This window comes from Cupressus sempervirens, chromosome 7, assembly GCF_028749045.1.
Source record: "Cupressus sempervirens isolate cs-2001-9-10 chromosome 7, ASM2874904v1, whole genome shotgun sequence".
NCBI lineage: Eukaryota > Viridiplantae > Streptophyta > Pinopsida > Cupressales > Cupressaceae > Cupressus > Cupressus sempervirens.
In genome coordinates, this window is record NC_143124.1 from 815,585,993 (window position 1) to 815,602,258 (window position 16,266).

The 16,266-nt window shown below is 35.5% G+C and overlaps 1 protein-coding gene across 11 annotated transcripts; it reads left to right on the forward strand.

Annotated features, from left to right (window-relative positions):
• Positions 1-7,241: 7,241 nt before the first annotated feature.
• On the forward strand, positions 7,242-15,864 carry LOC149549895 (basic leucine zipper 34-like). Of its 11 annotated transcripts, none has more exons than XM_089793112.1 (5): positions 7,242-7,683; positions 9,969-10,814; positions 10,955-11,045; positions 11,166-11,292; positions 15,133-15,864. In XM_089793112.1, the coding sequence occupies exons 2-5, from the start codon at positions 10,045-10,047 to the stop codon at positions 15,519-15,521; spliced, it is 1,377 nt and encodes a 458-aa protein (XP_089649238.1). In that variant the 5' UTR covers positions 7,242-7,683; positions 9,969-10,044; the 3' UTR covers positions 15,522-15,864. The 11 variants fall into 11 exon arrangements, with proteins under 11 accessions (XP_089649238.1, XP_089649241.1, XP_089649237.1 ...); XM_089793115.1 differs by having other exon boundaries at positions 7,242-7,595; XM_089793111.1 differs by having other exon boundaries at positions 7,243-7,687.
• The last annotated feature ends 402 nt before the right edge of the window (positions 15,865-16,266 follow it).

Sequence of the window (16,266 nt, forward strand, 5' to 3'; positions counted from 1 at the left end):
ATCCTTTCTAAAAAGATTCACCATTGATCTCCCAAAGCTATTAAGCTTTCTCTTCAAGGACCTGATGTTTTGATACTAATTGTTAGAATGTATAGAGCACTAATATAACTCGGGGGGGGGGGGGGGGGGGGTGTTGGGGGTGGGTGAATCAATTATCCAACTAATATCACAATTGTCAACCTTTTTAAACTTTAACCATATGAGTAATATAATCATAAACCACAAAAAGATACTCATACACAATAACATCGGATATGTTATCTAGGGAAACCCTTGATAAGAGGAAAAACCCTAGTGGGGATGGTACCCACAAGATGATGTACTAATATAAATATTCCTTATTAGAGGATGGACCCTATTAGGAGTCTATAACAACATTTAGTACATATCAGTCCCTAACAGGAGACTTTGAATCCTTGTTAGGAGATTCCAACCTTGTTAGGAGTTGTAGAATGTAGATAGACCTATTGTCCAAACAACTTCAAGGGAAAGACCAATGAACCTACTGCCCAAATGATCTTTGTATTATTCCTTGCTACAAAATAGAATTGAATAGTACTTCTCCTTCCTCTTTCTCTATCATCTGAACCAAACTTCTACTCCTAATCTTGTAACCAGATCATAAATCTCACATCCAATAATCCCTTGGATCGTTTACTCACATTCACCAAACACTCTGTTCCTTTTCACACTTCCTTGCACACTTCACAACAAAAATTCATTACAAACAAGAAAACTAGCTTTCCTTTATACCATATCTTTAAAATAATTCTTTGAGTTGGCCTTGAGGCTTTCCCAATTAATTATAGTAAGATAATTAATTTGTAATTACAATGGCATTGTTGGTTCATAGTCTATACAACTTCTCACACATGTGATACTAGGGCTTGCACACTCGTTGACATCATCCTTAGACTATCTTATGTCATTACTGACCATGCATATCCAGAGTGTATCTCTGTTAGAAGATATAATAGAAACATCAGAAACCACTTCTTAGGTACTTTATCTATGCTCTGCTTTTTGTAAGTTAGGTATATCTTTCGTACATCTTTGACTTACTTATTGCGCATTGAACTATAACATCAAGACATAGTATAGAACATTTCCATGCTCATGCATCACACGATAATCAAAACATTGTCTATACAACTATGATCCATGTCTTCTACTTTGTCAATCTTCAAAAACTTACTGCTATGTTGACATCAATGAAAAACACAATCATGAATGCAACATGTCAATACTCTCCAATGCTTAGGATACTCCCCCAAAGGAATATCATTAGAATTCATGCTAACATTACCAATTTTCCTCCTACAAACATTGGTTGTATGACCTCATTTTCCACAATGATAGCATGTGGACTTCTAGTTCTTTGGTTTCAAATTCCTTTTTTCTCCATGCTTTGATGATTCTCCTTGCTAGATAGATGATATGAACTTGGTGTAGCTTAATTCAACAATGTCATTAGGTCTTCATTATGCTTTTAGTTGTTCATCAAGTTGTCTCATAACTTCTCTAGCTCTGTTCATTCTTTCAATGATTTCCTTTTCAACTCTCAACTCATTTTTTGATTGATTGTTCTCAGATCTAAAATTTGTGATCTCTTCCATCTTCCTAACAATCTCATGATTGCCACTAAATTACTAGTTGACCAGGTCAAATTGATTATGAGTTAACCTTTGTACTTCATTGATCCTTTCATCAAGACTTGTAGTCATTTTCCTTTTGTCTTCATCAACCATTACTTTATCTTCTTCAACCTTTTTCTTTTGTTTAGTAACTTCACATAGTCTTACTGATTGTATTTCATGTTCTCTTTTTAGTGCTCTTACTTCTTCATTTAGGATGTTGTTTTTCTCCAACAGATCTACTATTGCTGCATTAGTTTCACTGGATCTGCCTTCATCACATAAGTCTTCAATACTTTCTTCTTTTATTGTGTGTCATTTTGTTGAATTGTCATCTCCTTCATTCTTTTCAAGGATTTCTCTAGTTCCTCCTTTGTAGCCTTGACTTGCTCAAATGCAAGCTGCAAATCAAGCTTGTAATTCTCAATCACCTTTCCCAATTTGTAGACTTCCATCTCCAAGATCTTTGACTCTCAAGTGGTTAGACTTCTTTCTTAGAGAACATAACTCTTATACCAATTATTGAAAATCTAATGGTAAAGTAAGATACTGAGAGGGGGAGGGGGGTGAATCATGATCTCTAAAACTTTTACCACTTCAAACATGAATTATATTCAAACTTAATTGACCACACATTTCAACCTTAACCTTGAATGTAATCAAACATGTAACTTCAAGAAATGTTAGATCTAACATCTAATAACAAGAATATCACATATAAGCAATAGATCAACACATAACATTAGAAGTGGTAATGTAGAAACCATCCAAAGTGAAGGTAAAATTGTGGTGGGGATGAAACCAACAAAATCTTGACTATTGCAGCAGTAAATTGTGCCTATTAGGGCTACAAAGTTTGAACACTTTTGATGATCTACATTGTGAGGGGTCTGCCCTGCTAAGAAATTACAAGACTATTAAGTCTACCTAGATTATTTTTACATCACAATAAAGTGAGCACTCTGTTAGGAGATTTACAATAGGACTCTTATGACCACTTAATTAAGAGATTCACCTGATACAATGGTTAGAAACTAATTAGTACCATGATCCTTTGGTTTGCATTTGGCTACCAATGATAGATATTCTCTTTCCAATATGTTATCACCTCAATGTGAATGATATGCAATATCTCCTCTCTACACTGCTTAGTGCCTTAGTCCTTTAACCTCTGATTCAACTTCAACTGTGAAATCCTCTCTCTAACAACTTCAACAACAACAAAATTCTAGCTTAAACCCTTCTTTCATAACCATGTGATGATGCTTCTAGATCTTGATCAAAAATATTGATTCTTCCTTTTTTTGCTTGGCCTTTCCATTTTTTTGATTGTATCATCACACAACATAGAGATTAATGATCCACAATTATAGGCGTAATCACCTTCATGATTCATACCTCAAACTTGGTAACACATTTCTAGCCTAGCAAAATGGTTTACATATGAGTTTGTGCCATTCCAAGCACAAATACAAAAATTATGCTACTTAGCTTATACAGCTCCTAATGCTCAACTCTACTTGTTCTTTTATGGTGTCCCTTAGTATGAACTTGACTCAGCCATAACTGAAATTACCTTCTAAATTGCTCAATGCATGTTGTCTCCTGGATCACTCGACAACCACTAAAAAACTCAATGACACTTATGTGCACTTGACAACTATAACTACCTCAACACATACTGAACTTATTCTCTTCTTTACTTGATAACTCATCTTCTATGATGGCTCTATCGTCGTGATGACTAACCAACATTGCTTAGTAAATGACTAAGTATTTTGCACTAATAGACATTTTCCTTTAGGGTCAACAAAATATATTATTTAATTTAAAATATAGATATACGACTATGACATTATAAGTGCAAAAGCTTGTGCCTCCCAACCTATCTATTCTTATCTCTTTCTATTCTCATTCTTGCTTTCTCAAAGATTGGAGGTGACCAAATAGTTGCACGTGCCTGCGATGCCTATTTATAACACACATAATTCTATTTAGAGATTCAAATTTAAATATTTCCGATGGAACAAACTCAACCTCCAAACCTAGAAATCCAAAGTTGACTACCAATCTCAACTCACTGCTTATAATCTCCTTCAAGCAAAACTCCTTGTTGGGCATCGTCTCAAATTCCTCAACTCACCCCTTCCTTGTTCTTTCTATGGCAAACTTAAATCCCACAAGCATTGCTTTTGGTTTTGCCCCCATGTTAAATTGTTATCGAATGAGTTATTTGTTTCCTTACCTACCCTTTCTCATTTTCTATGATCCTAGAAAGCTGTTTTGCTTGGATCCTCAAGTGCTCACAACATGATATCCAATTCTTGTTGTTTAACCATTATTAAATGCATTTGGAAGTTCATATGCTTGGCTACCCTTTCTCACTCATTTCCCCCTTTAGAGATTAAAATCTAGATCATTTGCCGCAACCTCTTAACTTAAATGTCATGGATTCTCATCTCTTTAAAGAATCAAGATGAGGAAAATAAGGTACATGCAAAATATATTGCTACTCAACTCGAACATAGACTAGTAATGAGATTACATTTGGCTAATTCTGATGGAGATATTGTAAATTTGGAAAGAGAAGCTTGATTTTTCGAGTTAGTGGCCATGTATTGGAACACCACTAGAACAAGGTGTAAGAGAGATTGTTGTCTTGTAGAGACTAATTGGCTATAATCCGCAATAATGTTTTGCTTATTAGAATTAGTTTGTGAAGATGATTAGAATTAGTTTGTACACCACTACTGTAAACAACAATATTTTGCTAACTAATATGAGTTTGTGAAGACTGTGATTGTTCTATGTAGCACTTTTTATGTTTACCAATCCTTAACTTTTAATATTTGTAATCTAAATTACTTTTACTCCAATAGAAGAAAATGTTCATTGAGTGCAAGATATGTGACACCATAGAAAATAAGGTCAAAACTAAGCTTATGCTCTCATATCGTTTTACAAATTAAAATAAATTTGACATAAAAACTTTCCAAAAGAATACTAACTCCCAACTATTAATATATTAAATTATATTTTTAATAATATATTTTGATTCTCTTACATTATATTAACCTATTTTCTACATTAATATGTTTCAATATTATATACCAAACACCAATTTAATTTTAGAACTACAATTAATAAAAAAAAGTCATTATCATGGACCGTACCATCCAAGCCAAATATGTCAGCATTTCATTCTAAATGTACCTTCGTAAAATGAGAGAAGTCCATACATTTCACATGAAATGTACCTAAAAGTCCACAGATTTCACTCTCCTTGTAAGAATCCATACATTCTTACATTCGAGGAATCCCGCATTACACGCTAACATGCCAGTAAGGGAAAAACCCGCAGGGGTCGGAGCTAACATGGCACGCAAATTTACAAAGAAAATTTAGAAAAGAAAACAGTTGAAACTGAAAATAATAGAATAAAGAAGGCGTCAGAATGAATTTCCAAAGTTAGAAGATTCCATATATGAATGAAAACTATCTTTTAGATTTTGATTCGTCATTACTTAATTCTCATATTTAAAGGAAAAATGAATTTCCAAAGTTAGAAGATTCCATATATGAATGAAAATTATCTTTTAGATTTTGATTTGTCATTACTTAATTCTCGTATTTAAAGAAAACTTTAATGCTTAAGATTGTATTTGGTTTTTTAGTGTATATGAAAGATATCATATCTTTATATTTATCATAATTGATGCAAGATATTTTAAAATCAATTCTATTATTCTTTGGATACTACTAGTTTTTATTTTATTATAAAAGTATCTATTGATGCCCATATGTATAAGGGCATTTTTAAGATTTCAAGATTTAGGGAAAAGTCTTTCACAAGTACTACCATTTTTATCATTTATGAGTGTTGATGAGTATTTTGTTATACGACATATCTCATTATATACTTAATGCAACTTTTAACATTGCAAAAACTATATGATGGATCATAGAGTGTACTTTGAAAGGTTGATGCAAAAATACCAAACACAATCAATCCTAGAAGTTGCATCTGTCTAAAAATTAGTTTGCCTTTTACATAACACTCACAAAGATGTTATATTGCATATTTTACCTTGAAGATTTCAGAAATCGACTCAATTTGAATATCAACATTATCTCCTCAGTGTCTCCAAATTAGGCCCTTGGCCCCCTATCTGCATAGAATTATGAATATTTAATTATTATTGTGAATTGTATTAAATGATCCATCTTCAAGAAAAATAAGGAATCTTTAATTATTATAATAAATTCTATTCAATGATCTATCTTCAAGAAGAATAGCTTAATAATTATGACTACAATCTAACTCATCCCTTTCATCTTCCTCACAGTGAATAATTAAATGTGTTAAAAATGTTAGTTGAAAAGTATACACAGTAGTGAAATCGAACAATAATCTTAGACCACATAAAAAATTTAGAAAACTCATATAGCTTAGTTTTTATTATTAATATAACCCAACATAAGCTATGCCAAATATGATACCTGTAAAAAGTAATCAATACATGCTTATTCATGTGAAAAAGCCAAATAAGTCGTGATGAGAAGAGTAAGAGGATAAGATGAGATGAGGATGGAGGAAAGAAGAAAGTTAATGGTGGAATGTGCAAGGCATGTAGGGTCTCACTGTGTGCTCTATGCTCTCCAACCACAAGGCCACAAGCTCATTTCCCAAGCCATGTGCTGAGGGAAGCATTGACAAGAACAAGAACACACTGATTAGGGTAGAGAGGGGGCTAGGGGAATTCAATAATTATTAGAATTATGCAAGGTCCCACTCAAAGGATCTCATGAGCCTATGATTTAGGTGGAGGGGCTTTAGTGGTTGACAACTTCCGTTGAGATTCCCTCTCCCTTCCCTTTTCTCTATGATGTCATAATTTCTTCCTATCCTCCCTTGGTCATCATCACATGATATCCTATCCTCCACTTTGGGAGCAAGTTAAGTCATCCATCCCATTACAAAAATAACATTTGTTGAGAGTTGGGAACATGGCACAAATGTTTATAAGATTGTGTAAATGGAATGTGACTAAGGACATTAGAATAAGACCTTTAGGGAAATAAGTATTAAAAAATTAGGGGGTCGCATGTTCTACTAGATAAAAAGGGGTGCGTTACATAAATTTAATAGATTTGTAAGCACATGGGGGCGTACTTAGGAACTAAACAAATACGGTAAATGGAGAGCAACTACGAGGGGTTTACCGGTTGAGATTGATGAAAAGGATGAGATATGGGAAAAAGGTACGAGGGAGTTAGTGTCACTGGGCCTCAGGAACGAGGCGTCACATCGGCACGTGCCATGCCAGTTAATGGGCTATGAAATGACTGGTAGAAAATGTTGAATTTTTTAATGTTTTTTTACGCCTCCAGCTGTGGCTAGCTGTAGAGTTTGAAAAAGCACCGGTAAATTTGGGGGCAGGGGTCTATTAATAAACAGGGATTTCACGCAAACAGCGCTAAAACAGCGGCAGTTTTGGAAAAATTATGGCGGGAAGGGAGGGGGCCAATTAATTATTGTATTTCACAATGAGACCGACACGTGGCGGACGGCATGTGCGCAGCCGGTAGCGATAGAGGCTGAGCGCTTGGGAAAGACGGAATGAGATTGAGAGTGAGATGGAGATGGGCGTTTTCTGTAGATTTTCAGCCTTTATTTTGTGTTGTTTTTTTAAGGCCCGTTCACGTTAAAAGGTGGATTAAAATAGGAAAAAAACATGGTGGTGGTGGTGGGGTGAAGCTGGCAATGGAGGTGATATGAATTGCTGGCAATAATGACGGAAATGGATTTTTACAGGGCCGAGTTACGGTGATGTAAAGGCTTAAAAGTTTGCATCTTTTTAACGATATCGAAAAATTGGAGATTTCCATGTACAGGTTAAAATAAAAAGCCTGCAGCGGGAGGTGGATTCGACTTTTAATCTTTGCTGAGCAACATAATAGGTACTATTCTGCTGGCACTAGTACTAATTGTGTGGGCGAGACTGGATCCCGCGACCTGGTGGTTGCCAGAGAGCTTCGAAGATCTATTGTTAGTACGTCTTGTGCTCGCTTATACATTGCCTTTTTTTTGGTTAACTGTTGTGGTCCTTGGGTGTTTTTTTTCCACTTTAGATCTAACGAGGCACTGGTGTAGTTGTTGTGAGTGCATGGAATCTAATGTTTGGTGTATTGGAGCTCAGTCTGTGGGCTGCTCAATGACAGTTAAATTATGTCAGATTTCGTGCAGTGCGTTTTTATTGGATTTGGAAATCTTTTGCTTTACGGAAAAATCGAACATAAGTGGATAGAAAAAATGGAGAACAGCTTTTTAGCATGAGAAGTTGCATTTAACAGATCTGGGTGTTATTTCTATTATGGTTTTTGAACTTTGCTTTGCGGAAAGCAGTGCTAATTGAGATTCCAGGGCGTGTTTTGTGAGTAAGTTACGCGCATTGTTAAATTATGTGATCCAAGTGGTTCATGAGGTCTTAGTTTCGCACTGCTGGAAGGATATGTGTTAATTTCAATGGTCTGTTAGCTTCTTTGGTTTGGAATGTTAAGGAAATATGCTGTTATGAATATATGGATTTGGGTTCCAAGGAATTGGAACTAAGATGGGGATATTTACAGTCCCATTGGATTCTAAGCTATGCGCTTTTTAACTTGCATCTGCACGGGCCTTGATTTGTATGTTTGAATGACCCATATTTGGTTAGAGCTTTTTATATTAAAGCAACAATTATGCCTAGCAATCCATGTTTGTAGTGTAGCTCTTTATTGTTGGACAAGGCAGGTCATTTTCAGTTATTCTCGCTGGTTCATCGATTTATTAACTCCCATTTTGTGGCATTACCATAAATTGCACGATAGGCAAAAGTTAGAGGATCTTACGTACATGGGCCTGTTCATACACTGTTCAACTATTGCCTTGCATGCCTTTTGGTTACCACCGCGTGTCTAAGCCATTTAATTTTATTTTCTTCCCTTTTCTATGCATGTGATTAAGCCCTAGCAATTTGGTTCAGAAGTACCGGAGATCCATTCGCTCCAAATTCACGCTGAGACAATGGCAGTCATATGCTATAAAGAATTTGATGTACAGGGAGTTGCGGATAACTGAGATTCTTGGCATTAATCTCGTTAGACATCCTCCACTGTTGTTATTGGTTAGCGGGAATGGCCATATTTTTTGCAATATTAATTCAATCTTGCCTCAAACTATTCTGACTGTGACGTTTATATGACATCCTGATTAGCAGCTGATTGGGCCTCGGCCTAAGTTTTAGAAACAATTTTGTCCAGCAATGCATCCGAGTAGCGTTATTGTTGCTTTGTACGTTCTCTCGTTTATGCACTTCCATGTTTAGGTTGCATTTTCACAGAATTTAAAACAGGTCGAAGGATCAATGGTCAAATTTTAATGTCTCTTCATGTATTGTTATTCAATTGGCCGCCTTTTATTGTTTACATTGCAATACCATATATATAATAGTAACTGTAACTCACACATATGATGAATGTCACTATAAGAAACAATTATGTGTAGTAATGCATGGTAGTAGCGTAGGGTTCATTCTCATAAGTTATTTCGTTGTTTGGTTGGTAAGTACGCGGAATCTAGATCTTATTAGTTCCTATAAATTTTTTTGGACCGTGTATAGATTGTAGGATGGAAAATGGGTAGATGATCTAACTCGCCTTGGCTTGGTCATGTGCTGTTCGTATATAGAAGTTCATATATTTCGACTGCTTTTTGTCAGATTAATATTGTAATTTAAGGGTACATTTTCTGTTTATAAACTTGCTATATCCAGTATTGCCTGTATGTGTGGGAGTCTTTTGCTTTTTTGCGCTTTCCATTTGTGCAACACAAAACTTTTTCAACATCACATCCCTCCATTTGCCATTTTATTAAGGGCATTGCAGGGGACTAAATTTATGTTTGCGTTCATCGCATGAGATCTCGTGGGTGTTGCAGGATGCCTTGAAGTTTGTTTGCATTGATCTCGTGAAATCTTGTGGTTACTGCAATACTGCTTTTTTGTTTGGATTAATCGCATGAGATCTTGTGGGCATTGTATAATGCATTCAGCTGTGCCAGACAATGTGATGTTAAAAGCGCTGCAGATGCCTTAAGTTTTTAGCACTTATCTCAGCATCGTGTGTGATTGTTTCGGATTTTCCATTGTATACTCTTCTGCATTGTACCTAGGCATTAACTTTACATTTATGCCTAGACAATAACATGAATGTTTGATCACGTTATTTGTTAAATGACATTGCAAGATCCTTTGAATTTTTGGCATTGATATCATTAGAGATTGTGCGTTGCAGGATTTGCCATTGGAATCTTGTTCTGTAATGCACATTATCATCCATCAACTGAAGCTTGTTCCCATATTTATTACGAATGGCACAGCAGGGAACCAGTGACAATTCTCCGGCAAATTGGGGATTCACATCCTCAAAGCTGCCTCAGTTGCCCCCTAAAAGCCCACCATTTATGGGTTCCAGTGGTCAAGATAACAATAATATGTACATGGGCTGGCATAATTTCTCTTTCCAGGGGCATAGCTTAAAACATCAGCGCACACCCTCAGTAGGCTATCTCTCACAATGCCAGCCGTCGTGGATAGATGATCTGCTGGACACGCCTTCTGAGATACCAGCAAAGAAAGGTGCCCATCACAGGCGATCAGCAAGTGATTCACTTGCATTTCTGGAAGTCCCCACAAATTCTAATCCAATAGAGGAAATTGCAGAGGAAGATGAGTTTGATTGCAGAAGTGCAGCATCTATACCTTCCAAAGGATCTCAGGACTTTGATAGATTGGATGAGGAGCAGCTTATGTCCATGTTTAATGATGTTGAGCCTTTCAACAAAAGTCAGTCAAACCTACCTTCTAATCCTCCTAATCATCAGACATCTGCTTTGGATAATAGATGTTCAGACAGACAGGCAACCTCTGAGAATCCCTCAACTCCATCTGATCACAATAGCATTAATGAGCCTTCAGTGGAAGAGAAAGTAATGACTGTATCTGGCCAGTTCAAAAGTGAGCCAGAAGTTCAAAGTGTTAACAAAAGTGAGCAACCACTCCAGACCACCAAGACTGAAATGCCCTCGTCATCGTCAGCAATGGAACTTGATGCAAACATTGATCCAAAACGGGTTAAAAGGTAAGCCTTCCATTATTTACATCTTAGATTTTGAGACCTGAAATATGAATTCTTAGAATCACTTGAATGGTATGAATCTATAGGTGTCTTGTTATTGGGTTCTTCCTTCCTGTTCTTATAAGTTTTTGCTTATTTTCCAGAATTTTAGCGAATAGGCAATCTGCACAAAGATCTAGAGTAAGAAAGCTTCAGTACATTTCAGAACTTGAAAGAAGCGTCAATGCACTGCAGGTTTGTTATGCGTACTGTTGGCAATGCATTAGGTGAAATTCTGTTTGGATTTCAAGAGGAGATGACCAGTGCCTTATTTTATTTTATTTGTTCTCAAAACTTTCTGTGATATGAATGCAGACAGAAGTATCAACACTTTCGCCTCGAGTGACATTTTTGGATCATCAAAGAGTTATTTTGAATGTTGACAACAGTGCTTTGAAGCAAAGAATTGCTGCTCTTGCACAAGACAAGCTTTTCAAGGATGGTAAGTTGTAGTCCCATAGCATGAGACTAAAGTGAAATGAGTTTGATGGTCATTGCCACTAATGGTCAAACTATAGATTGTAGATTAATCATTAGATAACAACTTTTGTGGCTATTTATTTAGAAAAAAAAAAGATAAATTAATAGATAAAATCTTAGATACCAATACTTGCCTGGAATGGCTGGATACCAAAGCAGATGCGTGCGGAAGCTCGGAGGTGGACAGGTGCCCTGTGGGTGCCCCCAGGATGCCATTCACAGGCACCTGAATGCGAGCAGATGCCTGTTTCAGGCTCTGGCATCTAGGTGGCATCCACAGGGCACCCGGGAGCTTCCGTCAGCATCCACGCAGAAAAAGTAACTTTTGAAACTGGCATTAGACTGTGGTCTGCATTAGGAGAAATATGTGTTCTCTTGTGTCATTTATTTAGTACTAGCCTTCTTACGAAAATAAACGAGAGGTGACAAATGCAGAATCATTTTGTTTTAGTTGTTTGAACAAAATCACAACTAACACAGAGTGCAAACCTGGCTCTCCATTAACAGCCATACTTACAATTGCCTAGTCCCTCTACCTTACCAATACTATGAATAGATTTGGACTTTTTGTTTCTGATGAGCTTCTTTTGAGGGATCTCCAACTATATGCCGAGCTTTATATTTTAATAATATTTCGCTGCATACTGATTTTCCTCAAAGCATTTTTTATTTTGTAGTTTGGAGTCTAGAACTTGAGTGGATATTTGTGCTTATGAAGTTTTAATTTGAAGTTTGAACTATTTAATTGACATATGAAATATCTTGAATTTTGAATCTTGATCAGTGGTGAAGTATGATATGATATGTATGTATATTTCTTAGTTTCTAAGTTCTTGTATTTATAAGTTTCTTAAATTCTTTGCATATATATATATATATATATATATATATACAATTTCAAACGCATCTGTACCCAAAAAATAAAAAATTTCCCACAGCCTGTAGCCACATCTGGATCTGCATCGGAATTGGTAACTTAGGATAAAATCAGAATGTAAACAGATTTTGTACATTCATGAAGTCTTCTCATTTCTTGAATTTGGAGTAGTTTTTTGTGTGGATCCTCTGAATCATGGATTTGACTCTATGGGAAAATTTACAGTAAAAAATAAATAAATAGGCAATAGAATCAAATTTGTAATAAAAACTAAAAAGGACTAAATGGGACAACAAATAGTGAACAATCATGCGTGCAAACATTGAAAATAGCTCCTTATCCCTAAGTTCAAAACAAGATTTATATGGGTTTGACTTTCTAGGGTGTGAAAAATAGTAAGAAGCCTTATATTTTATCGTCACCATCAGATTTAGATTGCCCTGTTTATGTCAGTAGAATCTACCAATTACAATTATTATCTAAGTTCTGCTTGTGAAAAATTCATCAATGATTTCACAATATCCCATATTATCAATAATGTACCAGCTATCAACAATCTCTTTAACAGTATATTGTTTTGGAGAGCTAGGGAAATAATTCAGAAGAGTGGACTTGTTTTAAGGGCAAATCCAAGGTATACTCATTCTATTGTAAAATAAAAGCCTAATATGCCATGCAAATTTACAGGAATAGAAGATGATTTGCTGTCTCATTGTCTTCATTACATTAGACTAGGGTTACTTTGAGACTTTGGGACAGGGGCATGTGGGGATGAGGTTTCAGGATAGGTAATATTTTTTTTAATATTTTGGGAAGGCAGGGGAGTGGTGTGGCAATATAAAAATAACATATGAAAACCTAGAGCAGTTAAAATTTTAAAAAATTAATGCAATGTTCATCATTTGCAATGCAATTGTCCCCTTTTTAGGTTTTAAGGATTTAAAGCATAATTTCTTTAATTTTAAATTATTTTTCCAGCCTTGAAATAAGGGACCTCTTCTGCATGTTTGGTACATACCATTAGACCCATGCTCCCATGGAACAGTGTTTTAGACACATTGAAGGGCCCTCAAATCCACTCTTTGGCAATTTGTAGCAAGTGAAATATTTTTTATTGCCAAGAGAACATTTGCTTTAAGAATGTCTATGAAGACCAAATATTCTCTGGAGGCCATGGAGGACTATCTAGCTTCCCAAGAGCTTTGCTACATACTGCTTTAGCATGATAATTACCAGAGACAATTGTACTAATCTTCTGTTGAATTTGATTTTTCTTGGGTGGTAGAGAAGAATTGTATAATAATTGTTACATTTTTACTGTTAAAGGTATACATCAATATGTTATCTTCATACCCACCTATATTTGCCGAAGGCAATGCCACTTTATTTTAAAGTACCAAATACAATTTTGGCTAGATAGCCTGACTGGAGCAGAATATGTCAATATGTTATCCTCATACCTACCTATATTAGCTGAAGGTAATGTCACCTTTGTGGTGTCATGAGTCATGACTACTGAGTACTTTGTTTGATATTCATATATCTAAATTACCATGTAGAAAACAGAGATTTGTCATATCCATATCTTTGGATTCTTTACTAATCTAGAAACTTTAAGATAGCTGCAGCACTTACAATTTGAGAAGAGTAGCCATAAAGCTAATATACTGATCGATCTTGCTATATTCTTGTGGTCATCTTTAGTAGAAAATTCACATAAACCTCTGGATTGCAATTTCAAAAGTCTGATTTGCTCTGTTGCATTGATGGTTCTACTAAATACTTCGGTCATGAATTAAATAATTTTTGGAAACACTTGATCATGTTAATGGTTAATGCAAGTGCTCTGATTGTGAGTTCACTGTGCAGAATTTAAATTAAAGATTCCTTGTAACTTAAGTCTATCCAGGCTGGATCAAATTTTGGATATACTGGGCTCTAAATCCAGCCTTGGCTCATCTGGGTCCTTCTAAAACATATTAAGCCTCCAGAGACATAACAACCATAAAGATCTGTCTGCCATCAACCAAATCTGTTTTGTACTGAGAAAATTTGGGGAATGTAGTTTATAGCCAACTAACTATAAGCTTACTAGTTTTTTTGTTTGTATACGAATTGGGCACTGATAACACTGGTATACATTCTCCTTTATTGAGATTCATATGTATTAGAGGCGTAAGCTGAAAATTTGAAAGAGTTCTGCGGCAAGTCCATCCAGGTCTAGTATCCTATTGGATATAAAGATGAGAAAAGTGATTAAACACAGTTAAACTAGAACTAGAAGGTGTTGTTTGGCTGTATTATTAATAACACAGAGCAGGAAAATCTTTTGAGCATTCATCTTCCTATTGTTGGACCTCAGCATCAGTCATGGCACCATCAGTCAAGACAAGCCAGGATAGTGGACAATTGGTTAATGGAAATACATTTTGTTTTCTCATACATGTGCTCATGACTTGTGTCACTGGATTATTTTTTCCTTGATGCATGTGTATATACATGGAGTTATAATTAATCAACCTAAAGTTGATTTAGGATAGAGAATCCTGCATTACACATTGTTGAAAATTCCTGAAATCAAGTGCAAGTTGCTTGTTCTGCTAAAGCATAGTGCTAAACTAAATGCCAGTTTTTGAAAAGATTTATATTTTGGTTTTCTTTCCCTTGGATAGACATTTGTTTCTCATTTGTACTTTTCACCTCAAATATTGCCATAACATGTAGCATTAGAATATTATTTGAGTAATGTTTATTTCAAATAACGGTCCAACAAGTAGCAGTAGAATTTCTGTTCAAAAATTATCTAGGAGGCAACCATTAACAATTCATTCTATGTTTTCAGTGGCATACATAAGCTTTCTCTTTCTTATCAAGTATACTATTCTCAATTCATTCTAGTAATTGTGGAAGTGCTTGTTGGTGCAGCGCACACTGAAGCATTGAAAAAGGAGGTGTCAAGGCTAAGACAACTATATCAGGAGCAGCAACAACATATGCAGAAAGAAATGCATGGATCCTCAACAGGGTCATTTGAGTTGCAGCAACAGCAGTTTGGCAAGCTTGAACAAGTGTCGTCTCCACAGATGATGGATCAAAAGCCTGATATCTCTGATCCTTCCCCAACTCATATGAAGAATACATCAGGGATTTCAGACCATAGAGATAACAATACTGCCAATAACCACGCAGCTTCTGGTTCCCAAATTTTGAAAGGTATGATGCCTTCAAGCTGTCTGATGGGGGAGAGCAACAAGAGCTTAGATGAAAGAATGATGGGTGGAATTTCGTCAGATTACATGGTTCACAACCCTTGAACATAACATGAGAGGTCCAATTTAAATGACTATTGTGGTTATGTGACACTCTTTCGGATTGCCAGTCATTTCCCTTTGTGGTTTGTTTGACACTTGTAAACCTTGTCTCAAATTTGTTTTCAATAATTTGCTTGAACACATTTTTTTTGTAGCAGAGGGAAACTCTCCTAAATAAACTTGGACTTTATGATTAGTGATTTATGTAGTTGTATCTGTCATTTTTGTTTGATTCAGAACTCCTGACCATATTTATCATGGATTGATTTGCAGCAAATTGATGTAAAAAGTATGTAACTTGTCCTTCCCTCTCTCTTATTAATGAAAATATGGCAATTTGTTTCCAGATAGTATTGAGAATCAGTGCTCCATTTTTAGGGGTTTTCAAATGCACTCTCTGACAATGTGTAAATTTGGCAATAAATGAGGCATATGGGTCATCATTCAATATCAGAACTCATAAAAAATGGCAATTATACACCTAGCTTGTAGATGAATCCTGCGTGTCATGGTACATTCACCATAAAATCTATTGAGAATATAATTGAATATAATTTAAAATTGAGTTCATAAAAAAATGTTATTCTAAAACCCATTGGATTTGGTAATATGAGTTATCTATCATCATTCAGCATAAGAACACAAAAAATGTCAATCTCAAATTCAGTTTGTGGATGAGTTGATTGTGATGTAAGGCACTCTTTACGAGAGAGTCCCTCAGGAATGAAATTGAAGATCATTAAAATCA

Bases quoted from the DNA above. Each gene is read 5' to 3' on its own strand.
- LOC149549895 (XM_089793112.1), top strand. From the start codon at position 10,045: ATGGCACAGCAGGGAACCAGTGACAATTCTCCGGCAAATTGGGGATTC. The intron at 11,046-11,165 runs GTTTGTTATGCG...ATATGAATGCAG, and splicing joins GAAGCGTCAATGCACTGCAG to ACAGAAGTATCAACACTTTC. The intron at 11,293-15,132 runs GTAAGTTGTAGT...TTGTTGGTGCAG, and splicing joins AGACAAGCTTTTCAAGGATG to CGCACACTGAAGCATTGAAA.